This window comes from Oncorhynchus mykiss, chromosome 5, assembly GCF_057628025.1.
Source record: "Oncorhynchus mykiss isolate SJ-2025 chromosome 5, ASM5762802v1, whole genome shotgun sequence".
Taxonomy (NCBI): Eukaryota; Metazoa; Chordata; class Actinopteri; order Salmoniformes; family Salmonidae; genus Oncorhynchus; species Oncorhynchus mykiss.
In genome coordinates, this window is record NC_143026.1 from 84,248,878 (window position 1) to 84,265,649 (window position 16,772).

Sequence of the window (16,772 nt, forward strand, 5' to 3'; positions counted from 1 at the left end):
ATTGTGGGATTTGGAGTTATAAAGAGAGAGGCAGGAGACACGAGGTCTGTCATAATAGTGTAGCTGTCATTGACACCCACACTCCTTGTCACCAGTGATAGAGAGTTAGAAGGAGGGGGAGGGTAGATGGTAGACGCAGCACATGGTAGACACAGTACAGTATGTGTGCATATGAGATGAGGGGGGAGGAGCCCAGCAGACATGTGGCTTACTTTGACCTGGTGTGTGGCATGCTGTGACCTGGTGGCATACTGTGACAACACCCCACCACCCTTTTCCATATTTTGTTGTCTACACAGTGGGATTAAAATGTAAATAATTGTCATTTTTTTCCCCAAAGATTTACACAAAATACTGTAATGTCAAATTGGAAGAAAAATTTGAACGTTTGTCAAAAAAAAAAAAAAAAAATAATACTTATTTTCCACAATAATTTGCTAATAAATTCATTAAAAATCCTACAATGTGATTTTCTGTTTTTTTTCTCATTTTGTATGTCATAGTTGAAGTGTACCTATGATGAAAATTACAGGCCTCTCATCTTTTTAAGTGAGAACTTGCACAATTGGTGGCTGACTAAATACTTTTTTGCCCCACTCTATGTGTGGGGTACAGAGATGAGGTAGTAATTCAAAAATAATGTTAAAGACTATTATTGCACACAGAATGATCCATGCAACTTATTATGTGACTTGTTAACCCCCTAGAGTTGATTGACGCATCGGTGCATCAATCTAAGCAACATAATGTTTAAAAATCCCCTTAAAATGACAAATTTAAGCTAGAGATACAGTGCCTTGCGAAAGTATTCGGCACCCTTGAACTTTGCGACCTTTTGCCACATTTCAGGCTTCAAACATAAAGATATAAAACTGTATTTTTTTGTGAAGAATCAACAACAAGTGGGACACAATCATGAAGTGGAACAACATTTATTGGATATTTCAAACCTTTTTAACAAATCAAAAACTGAAAAATTGGCCGTGCAAAATTATTCAGCCCCTTTACTTTCAGTGCAGCAAACTCTCTCCAGAAGTTCAGTGAGGATCTATGAATGATCCAATGTTGACCTAAATGACTAATGATGATAAATACAATCCACCTGTGTGTAATCAAGTCTCCGTATAAATGCACCTGCACTGTGATAGTCTCAGAGGTCCGTTAAAAGCGCAGAGAGCATCATGAAGAACAAGGAACACACCAGGCAGGTCCGAGATACTGTTGTGAAGAAGTTTAAAGCCGGATTTGGATACAAAAAGATTTCCCAAGCTTTAAACATCCCAAGGAGCACTGTGCAAGCGATAATATTGAAATGGAAGGAGTATCAGACCACTGCAAATCTACCAAGACCTGGCCGTCCCTCTAAACTTTCAGCTCATACAAGGAGAAGACTGATCAGAGATGCAGCCAAGAGGCCCATGATCACTCTGGATGAACTGCAGAGATCTACAGCCGAGGTGTCCATAGGACAACAATCAGTTGTATATTGCACAAATCTGGCCTTTATGGAAGAGTGGCAAGAAGAAAGCCATTTCTTAAAGATATCCATAAAAAGTGTCGTTTAAAGTTTGCCAAAAGCCACCTGGGAGACACACCAAACATGTGGAAGAAGGTGCTCTGGTCAGATGAAACCAAAATTGAACTTTTTGGCAACAATGCAAAACGTTATGTTTGGCGTAAAAGCAACACAGCTGAACACACCATCCCCACTGTCAAACATGGTGGTGGCAGCATCATGGTTTGGGCCTGCTTTTCTTCAGCAGGGACAGGGAAGATGGTTAAAATTGATGGGAAGATGGATGGAGCCAAATACAGGACCATTCTGGAAGAAATGTCTTCAAAAGTCTTCAAAAGACCTGAGACTGGGACGGAGATTTGTCTTCCAACAAGACAATGATCCAAAACATAAAGCAAAATCTACAATGGAATGGTTCAAAAATAAACATATCCAGGTGTTAGAATGGCCAAGTCAAAGTCCAGACCTGAATCCAATCGAGAATCTGTGGAAAGAACTGAAAACTGCTGTTCACAAATGCTCTCCATCCAACCTCACTGAGCACGAGCTGTTTTGCAAGGAGGAATGGGAAAAAAATGTCAGTCTCTCGATGTGCAAATCATAATAGAGACATACCCCAAGCGACTTACAGCTGTAATCGCAGCAAAAGGTGGCGCTACAAAGTATTAACTTAAGGGGGCTGAATAATTTTGCACGCCCAATTTTTCAGTTTTTGATTTGTTAAAAAAGTTTGAAATATCCAATAAATGTCGTTCCACTTCATGATTGTGTCCCACTTGTTGTTGATTCTTCACAAAAAAATACAGTTTTATATCTTTATGTTTGAAGCCTGAAATGTGGCAAAAGGTCGCAAAGTTCAAGGGGGCCGAATACTTTCCCAAGGCACTGTATCTGTTTTTACATTGGATGCATCTCAATCCACTGTACCCACCTATCTCGCACTTCCGCATCTGCAGTGGAAATTGGCAGAGCTAGAGTGATATTTGTCAGAACATGAGACATCCCGAAAATTGTAGCGTCTGAACGGTTTGACCTACAAACTAATATTACCACTTTTTGTGTGCAGAACGAATACGATGGTGTTCTCTGTTTTGCTCTACGACCCCCACAAGTGTCACGGGACTGGTCTAAAGGTAACCTGTACTAGTTTTAAAAAATGAATGTAAGTATGAAGGTAGTTTTTGTGCCTACTCAAAAAAAAGGGTTATTTTTTTAACGTGTTATTCAATGCGTTTCTCTGGGCTTTAGTAGTAAAGGTCAATGCGTTTCTCTGGGCTTTAGTAGTAAAGGTCAATGCGTTTCTCTGGGCTATAGTAGTAAAGGTCAATGCGTTTCTCTGGGCTTTAGTAGTAAAGGTCAATGCGTTTCTCTGGGCTTTAGTAGTAAAGGTCAATGCGTTTCTCTGGGCTATAGTAGTAAAGGTCAATGCGTTTCTCTGGGCTATAGTAGTAAAGGTCAATGCGTTTCTCTGGGCTTTAGTAGTAAAGGTCAATGCGTTTCTCTGGGCTTTAGTAGTAAAGGTCAATGCGTTTCTCTGGGCTATAGTAGTAAAGGTCAATGCGTTTCTCTGGGCTTTAGTAGTAAAGGTCAATGCGTTTCTCTGGGCTTTAGTAGTAAAGGTCAATGCGTTTCTCTGGGCTATAGTAGTAAAGGTCAATGCATTTCTCTGGGCTATAGTAGTAAAGGTCAATGCGTTTCTCTGGGCTTTAGTAGTAAAGGTCAATGCGTTTCTCTGGGCTATAGTAGTAAAGGTCAATGCGTTTCTCTGGGCTTTAGTAGTAAAGGTCAATGCGTTTCTCTGGGCTTTAGTAGTAAAGGTCAATGCGTTTCTCTGGGCTATAGTAGTAAAGGTCAATGCGTTTCTCTGGCCTTTAGTAGTAAAGGTCAATGCGTTTCTCTGGGCTATAGTAGTAAAGGCCAATGCGTTTCTCTGGGCAATAGTAGTAAAGGTCAATGCGTTTCTCTGGGCTATAGTAGTAAAGGCCAATGCGTTTCTCTGGGCTTTAGTAGTAAAGGTCAATGCGTTTCTCTGGGCTTTAGTAGTAAAGGTCAATGCGTTTCTCTGGGCTTTAGTAGTAAAGGTCAATGCGTTTCTCTGGGCTTTAGTAGTAAAGGTCAATGCGTTTCTCTGGGCTTTAGTAGTAAAGGTCAATGCGTTTCTCTGGGCTATAGTAGTAAAGGTCAATGTGTTTCTCTGGGCTATAGTAGTAAAGGTTAATGCATTTCTCTGGGCTTTAGTAGTAAAGGTCAATGCGTTTCTCTGGGCTATAGTAGTAAAGGTCAATGTGTTTCTCTGGGCTATAGTAGTAAAGGTCAATGCGTTTCTCTGGGCTTTAGTAGTAAAGGTCAATGCGTTTCTCTGGGCTATAGTAGTAAAGGTCAATGTGTTTCTCTGGGCTTTAGTAGTAAAGGTCAATGCGTTTCTCTGGGCTATAGTAGTAAAGGTCAATGCGTTTCTCTGGGCTATAGTAGTAAAGGTCAATGCGTTTCTCTGGGCTATAGTAGTAAAGGTCAATGCGTTTCTCTGGGCTATAGTAGTAAAGGTCAACGCGTTTCTCTGGGCTTTAGTAGTAAAGGTCAATGCGTTTCTCTGGGCTATAGTAGTAAAGGGCAATGCGTTTCTCTGGGCTATAGTAGTAAAGGTCAATGCGTTTCTCTGGGCTATAGTAGTAAAGGTCAATGCGTTTCTCTGGGCTATAGTAGTAAAGGTCAATGCGTTTCTCTGGGCTATAGTAGTAAAGGTCAATGTGTTTCTCTGGGCTATAGTAGTAAAGGTCAATGTGTTTCTCTGGGCTTTAGTAGTAAAGGTCAATGTGTTTCTCTGGGCTATAGTAGTAAAGGTCAATGCGTTTCTCTGGGCTATAGTAGTAAAGGCCAAATTCAATGTTATATAAAATTCTAAATCAAATAGCTAAAATAAATCAGTGGTCAAGCACAGTTTTACTCCTGCACTTATTTAGGCGTGCCATAACTTTGGGGTTAAATACTTATTTATTCAAGCCATTTAATTTTTATTTTTTTTAATATTTTTTTTTTACAATTTTTGTAATACATTTAAAAAACATGATTCCACTTTGACATTATGGGGTATTGTGTGTAAGCCAGTTACAAAATCTCATTTAAATGCATTTTAAATTCGGACTAACACAAAATGTGGAAAAAGTCAAGGGGTGTGAATACTTTCTGAAGGCACAGTATGTGTGTTTGCATGCTGTGTGTTTGCAAGTGTGTCTCGGTGTATATATGTGCAATTGTGTGTGTGCCTGCATGTGGGGGCACTGTTGCACAGGTGCGTGCTATATGATTAGTGAACATTGGGCCTCTGTGTTCACTATAGGGAAACTGAGTGGTGTTGGCCCATATACTGACGATGAGCAATTGTATTGTCACAAACCTCAGCTGGGAACCGCCTGCACAGCACTGCTCCTCTCCCACATGCTCTCCCTTCATCAACCCTCTATTCTGTTCTTCTGACCTATTGGCTACACAGAGCCAGTGAGAGAAGCTAGAGTATTCAGACAGACAGACAGGTTACCGTTAGACCAGGTCATACACACAACTTTCTAAACACAACTCTACTACCCCTTATGTGTGTGTGTGTGTGCATGTATCACGAGAAAGTGACTTTGAAAGTGACTGTGAAAGTGACTGAAATTGAATGGTGAATGTGTGTGTGGTGCGTGTGATAGAGGGTGGCCAGGATGTGTTGAATAATTGACCGTCCACTACTGCATCACTCCACATTAATTTGGTCTACAGTGTGTGTGTGTGTGTGAGTGTGAGGGGATTCTAGGTGGCTATACCATCGATCTCTTTAGACATCCACTATATGAATGGCATTTGAGGAACATGACTGCACAGAATAGTGTTAACCAATCAGTAAAGTGCTGGCTCACACTCACACACATCACACATGGGGGTAGAAGTGAAAGCTGGGGAGGAGTGAGAAGGTCATGATCTGATGGTGAGTCAGCAAAAACTTGACCCTTCACCAAAAAGTCACTATCAGTCATACAGCTCAGATATGAATGATGACAATGATCAGAAAAATTACCAATCAATGGACCGATATCTTCATACAGTATGGCATTTTGAAATAGCCAGGCACGAGCCTCATCATGGATATAGTGCATATGAAAAGACCAACACTAGATTAATTTTATTCAAGGTATAGTCCTTAGTCAGCAAAGTTTAAAATCACACAGTACTACTAGTTGTTGTTCCTCTAGCAGTCAGATGTCCACTCCCTGAGCACAAGGAAACAGGACAGCAGCACGATATCCTACTGCTGACCCTCAAACTATTTGTTCCTCCTAGTGTGTGTGCAACATTTCACTAATCATGACAACACTTTTTTATAGACTTCCAAAGAAACAGGAGAAGATGTAGCATATTCAGATTGAATAATAATTTACATTTGTGTAAATAAACTCCAATGTATCAACTGTTTTACTGATAAAGTGTTTGCTGAAGAGCAGGGAAACTACCCTACTAGGGCAGAGTTGAGTTTTGTAGAGGAGAATTGCATGAGGGATGTGCAGTCTAATTGGTTTTAAAAAGTATATTTCCCCCCAAACACTAAACTAGGCCTAGCTGCATCAACTCATTACTCCTTTTCCTATTTAATAATTACTTCGTCTCCATTATGTCTTCTGTGTTTGCTGGTTTGTTTATTTTCAGAGCAAAAACGCTGCTGGGGCATATTTTTCCCCTTGTCCTTGTGATAGCATGTTGTGATTTGTCTACTCAGCAGGGCGCATGTCAGAGAGTGTGTGTGTGACAATGCGAAGCCGGTGGAGGCGTGGCAGGGATCGGCTGCGGCGCACGCTCCTTCTCCAGTGGTAAATTACTTTTTTTCTCTCCGCTGGGGCTCGGGTGGGACTGCGGCGAGGCGCGAGGCCCAGGCCACGGTGTGGGAAACCGTTCCACGATAATGACTTCGCCACGTTTGGGAATCGTGCACGGTGCACTCCCCCAGGCCAGTGACTCAATCACGAGATCAGCGTAATAATTATTAATACCCTGTGAGCATTAACAGCACTTCATGGGCGATTTATCAAACTGTCGATTTGTTTGCGTGGGGTAACGGTTCGAACTGTTCAAATCTAAAGCTACCTCTGGGAATAACAGAAAAAATACCAACCTAAAACAAACACACACAGTACTGCAGGCATAGGCCTTACTTGTTAGAATTTTTTTTGTAATGTATGCCTAAGGGGGGTATGTAATTTCTCAAACAATGAAATACAAAACGTTATTATCGCCTACTAGACCTACATGGTTTTACTGAGTTTTATATCACTGGTGTTAGGCTGTCCAAAATAAGTAACCAGTAGGTAGGCCTACAGAAAAGTTAAATGGAAATCATTATGAAAAGGTAGCCTAAATATAACCTCATTTTAGACACTACACAGACGGTAGTCTTGTTTCACTGTGCCAACTTAAGCCTTGCTATGTGGCGGCCAAATGTAGATCTCTCTCTCTGACGCTGACTATGGGGAATCGCGGAAGCAGTAGTAGTGGAAGCAGTAGTAGTAGCAGCAGTAGTAGTAACAGTAGCTCAGAGACACAGCACCTGCGCTTTCATCCCTAGCTTTCTCTCTATCACTCTACTTCGTTTCCATTACCTCTATTTTTCCAAGTCTATCGCTCCCTTTATCTCTTTCACGTGTGTCTTGGGCCGTAAGTAACCGTACACCGGGAAGCAAACACGTATTGTACACTGTACATACCCATAATAAAAACACACAATGCCACACACATTTACGCACCGATAGAAATAGTGTATCTATAAAATGTGTGCATGCATGTTTATACTATATCGTTAAGTTATGTTAGAGATTGGAGTGTGTAGTAGCAGCAGCAGTGGCAGGGGGAAGTGATGGCTGTCAGGCCACCCAGAGAATACACTGAGTCAGCAAAAACCAGAGGAAGAGGGGGGATAGAGGAAGGGGAGTGGGGAAGGAGAGAGCAGAGAGGGAAGAGACTGAAATATGGCCTATTGAGAAAATTGATTTGGCAAATTCAATCATTACGTTCATACTCAAAGCAAAACCATTTAACAAATTGTTTAGCTTCAGTTGTTGAACACGTATAACTTTATAGATGAAAATGCAAGTACGGATAAGCAAGTGTGAAATTTGTAAATAATATGTAAACAATATCCAATGAAATGTAACTTACTGATTTTAAAGCGTGCCAACTACTAACTGAGGTCAAAAGCAGCAATAGCATAGACTATAAACCAAAGAAAATTATAATTTAATTAGGATAATTTCCCTATAAATATAACCAGCATGGAGGGGCGAAGAAAACAACACGCATACATAGCATGCATGTAAAAACGCACGCACCTGCACACACACATCCCGAGTGTGGGGGCTGGCATGCAGGTGTTTCAGGGATTATTTAGCTGATTGGGATCTTATTACAGGACAATACAGACAGAGAGAGGCCTGTTATAACTTCTAGTCACACCCACTTATACCAGCATAGTTCAATTATGACCGGAGTTTTTGTACAGCATAGCAGTGGTGGCAACGCCTGGTCTGGGTGGTGCTGAGCTCTTCATTCTCTCAGTGTACAACACACTTACTCGGAGTCCCTCTCCCTGCATCTTCAGTGTTGTGTGTTAGCGATGTGTTTCTTGCTTGTCCTAAACCCAATAATAGCAAGCCGCCTGCATGAGACGTACTCTGAGTTCTGGTGTCTGGTGTAATATTGTGCCTGATGTAATTGACCCTGCAGGAATGGTCTGGGTGGATGTTATATCGCCACCTCACCCCTCACTGACTGCTCACCCTGAGAGGAAAAACAAATGCATTTGAAATGAGTGGCACGTACACACACACCGTGCACGGGCGAGCACACACAAATACACACACACTGACCCAAATAAAAAATAGGCTTGGCTCTAAAAACAGCTAAACCAGAGCATCACTGAACCATGGCAGAAAAAAACGTGTTTACTGTTTACACATTACAAACAAGCATGCAGCACACAACTAGACTGCGGTTAGAGAGAGGCGTCGGCTCTCCTACCTTTCATACCCGCCTCGTCTCAGAACCTCCTCCGCTGCTTCGAAAGCCTCGCCGGCCCACCAGCAGCAAACACGCACCAAGTCCCTGAGAGGCCCGCTGAGTGACGGGCTATCCCGGGACAGTATACAAGCTCGTGGCAGGGGGAGAATGGGCTGCACGAAGAGTAGCCTACGCGGCTGTATGGAAAGACAAATTGGTCCAGTAATGTTACTGGATACGGTGCAGAGGGACTAGGACTGCGGTTAAATGAGACTAATGTGCGTCATTACAGAAATCTAAACAAACACCTCTCTCTTATCGCCTAAGATTAATCACAACGCAAAGTTCCCACTGTTTCTAAGGGGGAAAAAAACATAATATTCAAGTGATTGCGGTTGATGTGTGATAATAGGCTACACTGTTCGTTTGAGATGAGAATTATGAAAGTAGTTCAAGTGTAGCCTAAAATACATCACAATGTAAACAAGAAAGTCAGGATAATGATGAAATTGTAATAATAATAACAATAAAAGCCTAATAATAAGAATAAATAGCTAATACTTTACCATTTTAAATAAGACAAACGTGAGTATTGTTGTTTCGTTTCTGTATGCTATAGCCTACCTTTTGCAACAGATTGCTTCAATTATTGTTGACGCTCAGTTGCCTTATTTAGAAGGACAATCGTTGCAGAACCTAAAATGTATAATCATCCACAAACATATCTAAAATATTATCTTTTCGTTGATTTATTTTACCATGTGGACTATAGGCTAAGTAATATCAGTACGTTTTGCCTGATTCATTAATAGTTTTGGTAATATTACGCGTATGGATGCTTCTTAAATTGCCCGGTTATTACAACATCCGCCTGCGTTTTACTGGATATTTTCAAATTATGAATAATATAATTGAACATAAGTTACTCGTTCTGTAAAGGCAATCCAGGTGTCGTTACTGTTGCAAACAGCGGAGAACTTCAAGCGAGAGGAGAATAATTAATTGGCTAAGCCTATTTAAGAAAACCTGCTATTTATTTTGTTATTAGGCTACTGTAAATGTTTAGAGTCTTTGTTTGCAGGCCTACTGAATAAACATTATTTTTACGGCGTACATTTTCAATGCTTGAAGGTACATTTAAACGAAAGACATGGGAAGAGATGAACAGATTTTGGACATAACTTTTTATTAAACATTATGAAAGCAAGATTCTCAATAACATTCCATCTTGAAACATTTAATTGCCTTGAGTTATTGACACGTTCGGACATTTAAATGTTTCTCGAATAAATATATAGAAATCATATAGGCTATACAGGTAGGCTATACATTGACAGCACTGTGCAGAAGATACTTCGCCATGTTGCCGGGATGCGAGAGTGTTTACGTCACTTTGGAATTCTAAAAATTCTAACTTCAAGACCATAAATACAGGTTCAATCTCGGTGGCCAACAACATAACTCTGCTCTATATTGACGGATTGAGTAATTGATGAATTGATTGAAAGATAATTTATCCATATTGATTTTTTTCACTAAAACATGACTAAATTTGTCAAACCAGAAAAAGCACCCAAATAAATTATTTCGTTGAAAGTTAAGACTAATTGATTTTGCATCACAAGGAGATATATATATTTATATATATATATATATATATATATATATTTTTTTTTAACTAAACAGTATCTTGGGAGGGTAGAAAACAACATCTCTCTCCCACTCCATTTTGATCCGATTTGCAAACACCTCTCATAATTCTCCTTGTCTTGTCAACCTAGCTGTATTCCTGCATATGTCGCCATCAGCCTTGCACTAACTGGCATTGGCAAGGTGGTTCAGTACTTCTGCACAATATTGCACATCATATATCTAGGCAGCAGGTAACACATGAACCAGGGATTTCTTGTTGACAGAATAATGATTTTTGACTTAATCACACCCTCAGAGAAAAAGATAATCATTGACAATCCAAGCATCCACCAGGCATCTTTCTACACATCAGATAAAACAGAATAGGCTATATTGAGCTATAAGACACCGGACTGCGGAATTATTTAATTATTATTCACAAGCCATTAGATCACCTTTATTGTTCTTATACCTCAAATTGTACACTTTTTAAAAAGTAGAAAATCAATTTATTAAGAGTTTAGTTAGGTTGGTGCATAGAGTTTTAGCAGCGAATGCAGTCCTTATATTTGTAGCTACATTAAGTAAATCACCTCATCGAATGTTTCTATTCACCTTATTATCATAACAGTAATACGCAACAAAGGTCCTATCAATATAAAAAATCCCAAATGTTTCTCATCTTAGTACAGTTAGACATCATACATGTCTAGTAGAAGTAGGAAGTTATCGTAGACTATTTGCATGCTGTAAGATAGTCCTAAAACATTGCATTAAGACGTTCTGAATCATCATCATCACTATCATCAAGCAACAAAAGTTTTAAAAGGTAACACAATAACTGTTCTATACACATATACACGTGGGAATAAATAGTCTCAAATCTGGCTCAGTTAATCATCTCTTTTTGTTTAGTTTTTCTTTTAATTTAAAACAATAGAAAAATCGATTGAAAATAGCGGGTAAAACGCATCCATTTTGTAATAGCAGATTACTAGTTCTGGTCGCAGGTTATTCTGCATTCTTTATTACATCTCTCAGGGTTATAGGGGGATAAAGTTGTGTTTTTGCATACCCAGGCCTTACTGTAGAGAGCGATGAGAGAGGCGTAGCAAGAGAAGAGGAAAGAACCATGGGCCATGCTTTCCATAACATATAGGGGTGAGAGGATTGGAGGTTTGGGGTACCATACATGTCCTGCATGCAGGGTTGCTAAAAGGGATGGAAACTAGACTTGCAATATTCAAAAGGTTGCCTTTTCGTTAACGGGGAAGAAAGGCTATATCTTGTGCCCCTCCATCATCACAGTCGGATCCGTCGACAGAGCCTGCAGGAGCGGCAAAGGTGTAGGCTATTGCTTTTTCTGTGGTTCGCCCTCTTTCATTTCAGTCCCAATATGATAAATACCGGTTTCTCTTCCTTGATTCCCCCCAGTTTTAAGACGCTGGAGTCTCTCTTTTAAGACACCAAATAAGGAATCAAAACAGTTTTCAGTTTAGTTTTTCTGTCTGGTATACTTTGACAAGTTTGATTCATATTTTTCATTAAGACTTCAAACGTTAATCAGGGTTTCTCTGAGATATATTGCATCATAAAATAATAATCAGTCTATTGATTTGACAGAGTTTGTGATCCAATGTCCATATCAAGAGGTGTTGGTGTATTGAAGTTAATCCAAAACACAATCCAACAATTGTATCCGCGCACATTGATTACTTACTGTATGTGCGCATCCACCTTGCTTATTTCTTTAAATAAATATAAAGCATTATGTTATGTTGTACATTTAAAATGTACACTGATAGCCCCCCCCCCCCAAAAAAGGAATAACTGTAATAAAAAAAAATGTAAACTGAGAAAAATACAAATAATAGTAATTACAAATATTTAAATAAGTTTGAAGGGGGCAAAAGTCTTATGCCATGATTCAGTCTCTTACATGAAGAATTCCGTGGAGGCCGGTTTCCCGTGGTTTCCGTTAGAGGGGTCTCTGTTATTGTTACCGGGCCCGCCACCGTTGTAGCTTCGGCTCGCGAGCTTCTCGTACTTCTCCTTGTAGAGATCTCGCTCTTTGGCCAGGCGCGCGACGTCCTGCTTCAGCTGTTCCACCTGGCTCAGGAGCGTGCACTTCTCGCTCTCCAGCATGTGCCTCTGCTGCACCCGCTTGTAGCGGCAGGACTGTGCGTAGCCCCGGTTCTTAAGCGTGCGCCTCTTCTGCTTCAGGCGGATCACCTCTTCTTTGCTGAACCCCCTTAGTTGCCGATTGAGCTCGCGCACCGTCATGCTGACCAGCTGGTCGTCCGAGAAGCGGTCCTCGAGGCGGTGTCCATGGTGGTGGTGGTGATGGTGGGTCTGGTGATGGTGGCCGGCCGAGGCCGTGGACAGGTCCTCCCCTACATACTGCTGGCCGCGGAATCCCTCGTAGCCCTGGTGGTGGTGATGGTGGTGGTGGGCGTTGCCGATGAGTGCCTCCACGGCGTCCTCGGGGGTCAGATTGAGCGCTTCGGGGTTAATGTGGTGCTGGTAGTTGGGGATCCAGTACAGGTCCTCCAGGTGGGGCTTTCCGCCCGAGCTCTGGGGGTTGCTGCTTCCGCTGTTGTTGCTACTGTTGACGCCGTTGGCCAGGTTTTGGCCCGACTGGCCACCGGGGCTGGGGGCACAGAAGCTGGGCGAGGAAGGCACGGAGGAGCAGGGCGTGCTGAGAGGGGTAGAGGAGAGTGATCCCGGGGGGAGGCGGTGGCAGTAACGGTCAGCCTCTGGAGGCTCCTTCTTTACTTCGAACTTCATAAGGTCGAAGTCGTTGACATACTCGATGGCCAGGGGGCTATTGGGCAACTCTGCGCTCATGGCGAGGTCGGTGGCCATGTCAGTCCATGCGACGACTCCCGCCCTCACAGCCAAACCGACACCGGGCAGGACAACGGGCAGTCCTCGCGGATGCAGATTGCTTCTTCGAATCGAAGAGGTCTGTGTGGCGTATATATAGGCACGCGCACACGCCCGGTCCCTATGCGTGGGGTTGTGAGATTGGATAGAAGAGGGGAGTAGACTACTTCGTATTAAACTGCTAGTCCTTAAAACAACTGCTATTTATAGCGGCGCATATGTAAGCGTGTAAATGAACTTGTACACCTGCCAGTTCGCCGCTTCTCTTGTTGACAACTTATCCCAGGTCAAATGCACGCTTTAATACCATGGGCCAGAGCCAGTTGAAACTGGAGCCCCCGGTGAAATTTGTCGACACCAACCTGTCTTGTCCTCGCTTCACCTCTGGACCTGCTCGCGCCCTCTGATTTAATTGCCTTGAGTGAGCAGATGATAAAGCAAGCAGCACTGTGGATGGATTGTATATTCTCTACTGTTCTGGCTGCTCCTTTTCTGCTGTTATTGTGGTCAAGTATCTTACTGTATCCTTCTTCGCCTCCACTGGCGCGAGGACAGTGTTTGCTACAGTCATTAGAGGGTGAGAAAGCAGCAGGCTCGCGGTTGAAATTACTGCAGCATGTGTTACACAGGACCAGAATAAAACTTTCCACACATGAGACGGGCCCACGACAGCCCAGAACAAGAGACACGCACGTGTAAAAGATGCGTAAACATGTGCCAAAGTCACTTTCTGCATCTGCAGGAATCCACAATGGAATGGTTCGGAGGAAAATACGTTCTCAGAGTTCTTACAATCAAAAAAATAGGTGTAGATATTAAAAATAGATATTTCCTTAAGTGGTGTTAAGATACTGGAGAGTGGTCCAGTTTCTGAATGGTCAGTCCAGATTTATCAGGTTGCGCTTTACTTACGAATGCGCCCGTCCCTACGCTACACGGTCCTTCCCTTCACTCTGGGAACCTTGCGTCGGTCCTCGCCGCGTTTCCCTTCACTCTGGGAGCCTTGCGTCGGTCCTCGCCGTCATTCCCTTCACTCTGGGAGCCTTGTGTACTGCGTGTGAGAGAGAGAGATGAGTGTGTGTGTATGTGCGTGAGGCGATAAATTCCTGTCACAGTTTGTTTTCTCTATCGGGCAGATAGTCGTTACTTTGAGTTCTGCGGTGCAGCGCAAGCAAGCAGTTTCACTAAGACGCTGGGAAAGGCAATGTGCACTTTTAAAAGACACCACGCATCCGACCGCCCACCTCGAGGTGTGACGGACCAATGGGAGAAGATGAAAGCAGAGGATTTGCATTTTCCTATAGCAACCTCTCGAGCTGACCAGCCGGCAGCTGAACTGACAACGCAGGCTTGCGGAACAGGTGCATCTCCCCCTCTAGTGACGGAGCTTGTGCTACTGCACAGAGAGGAGAGAGGCAGGCACAGGGAAAGTACGCGCAAGGCGCACTGGATGGAAAGGCGATAGCTGTGCTGCTTTCTCTGAGAAATACATGTTTACTTGGAACTGTGTGAACCCTTACTACATTAGATACATAAACATTATTATTAAATGTGCCTTTGCACGACATGTCTCAGACGAATAGTGCCCAATAGCTTTAGTAGCTTGGATTGTAGGTGAAAAGTCTAATTTAAACACTCCTGGAGTGTAGGCCTATATCTTAATGTGCCATTCATCCAAGACATCTATTCTATTAAGTGCATGCACTATTCAATCAAAACTAAGTTAGGAAACATGTATCTCCATGTAAACCATGTTACTTTGTGACAAAACTCTGAATAATAAAGTATCCGAGTAGGCTAATAAAATCACTATTTACATACCAAACTAGACTAATACTTTCAGCAAGCAACGAAAAAAGAATAGAAACGAATTGTGCTAATAGATCAACTCCAGTCTATAACTGAATGATCAAATATAGCGCACACTCACAAAATCAAACAAAATAGTTCTCTCTCTCTTCACTTCAAAATCGAATGAAACATCAAATTCAAATCGAATAGAAAACAAGTATGAAAAAATACTGAGCTAAAGTGGAAAGCTCTGATTATAGTCTTCTTATTTTATGTAAATGATGCAACATTATTCGGTTAAAACAAAGACACTGCCATCCTTTCTATGAAGTTGTGGTCTGAGGGGTAAGGAAGACCCTGACATCCCCAGTCCGGGCCCCCCCAAATCACTACCCTACCCTCTGCAATGGATTCAGCGCCACACGCTCCTATCCAGAAAATCAAACCACATTTCCTTCGGGCGGAGGGGACCGCGAGAAGGGTGCGAGGGGGTTAATTATAATTAGGCTATTCCACGCGATGGCCCTCGCGCAGGTTTTTTTTATTCATAATTAACCACAAATTGCATCCAGACCCACCTCCGCAGATCAACAAATGATTAAGTATTGCGCAGTTTGCGCCCTCATCGTGGAGACACAGGACGCTCTCTTCATCTGGTGAGGCACGCAGGTTAAAGAAAATCAAAACGGAAGGTTGAGCAGAACGTCGATACCCGTGATGTGTCTTGACGGAGGGCAGGACTTTATACTGCATGAACACAGATTCTGCTCACTTGTATTTTCTCTTGAGATTAGGTTAGGCTGTTAAGCCTGGGGCAATGAATGCTATAATCATGGCAGTCTAGTTCATTGTCAATTTAAATCAAGGGTACAACTTTCACTGGGGACATGTCCACCCCCCAAATTCTGAAATTGCATTTTGTCCCCCCAGTTGTATCAATGGAATGTGATACAAAACCAGGCAACGGTGTGCTTTAGGACCATGCTGACCATGCTGAGCCTCCGAGCAGTCGGGTAGGCTGTTTCTAGTGTTAATCCAACTGGATAGATAGATATACCTATATATAATGTCCACCCCATGTCTAAAACTAAAATTGCGCCCCTGATTTAAATTAATGGAAAATATTTTTTTTAAACTTTAAGACATAGGCTCTACATAGAGACTGGTGTGGTCTAGTGATGTTGAGATAAATAACAGGTGGTGGGCACTCAGTAAGTTATAATATAAGAGGATAGGGCAGCAGAGTAACCACCATGCAACCTGCACCTGATCCTGACAAGGTGCTGAGCTCAACTTCCTGTCCAACACTTCAGCCATGAAATACATACACTGTGTGCATCCCAAATGACACTTTACTCCCTATGTAGTGCACTACTTTTGAACAGGGCCCATAGGGATATAGTTAAAAGTAAAGCACTAAATTGGGAATAAGATGTCATTTGGAACACCACCTCTCTTCCTGGCTCAAATCTGCTGGCTAGGATGAAAATAAAAAGTACCCTACTGTAAGATGAAGAGGGACAGAAATCATATCAAGGTATTTGAAGTTTAAGATGCGCTAAGTCATTATAAAAGGGGGCTGGGCTTTTATCAAATAAGCAGGAGCTGGACCCCAAACGCCAAGCTAAGCAATCCACATTGAAATGCCACATTTAAGCAGATCTGCCATGAGGTCCATTCATTGTGAGAGGGAAGAGGGCAGTGTGTGTGTGGCCGAGGGCTTGAGACACATATTTAGAATAAGTCAGGATTTTCATTGTGCCTTTGCATATTGGGAGTTTGCTGCTGGTGCAGTTCTTACCGATTTAAGCAAAACGGACATCAGCATGCGGGAGATCCACAGAGCGAGCGGGAGGTCCTTTATTTGAGCCGGGTTGGCACAAGCACAAGCTTTGAGGCTAAGTTAACCCTCTTCTATCCAATGTCT

At 42.3% G+C, this 16,772-nt stretch overlaps 1 protein-coding gene and 1 non-coding gene across 2 annotated transcripts; both read right to left on the reverse strand.

Annotated features, from left to right (window-relative positions):
• Nucleotides 1-6,689: 6,689 nt before the first annotated feature.
• LOC110524677 (uncharacterized) lies at nucleotides 6,690-8,763 on the reverse strand. The gene is made up of 2 exons (XR_016496340.1): nucleotides 8,558-8,763; nucleotides 6,690-8,317 (listed from the first exon to the last, which is right to left on the reverse strand). It is a non-coding gene; the product is annotated as an uncharacterized LOC110524677 (transcript).
• A 942-nt stretch (nucleotides 8,764-9,705) lies between these two features.
• Nucleotides 9,706-15,682, reverse strand: mafaa (MAF bZIP transcription factor Aa). The gene has a single exon (XM_090236155.1). The coding sequence runs from the start codon at nucleotides 13,031-13,033 to the stop codon at nucleotides 12,104-12,106; it is 930 nt and encodes a 309-aa protein (XP_090092281.1). The 5' UTR covers nucleotides 13,034-15,682; the 3' UTR covers nucleotides 9,706-12,103.
• Between the last annotated feature and the right edge of the window lie 1,090 nt (nucleotides 15,683-16,772).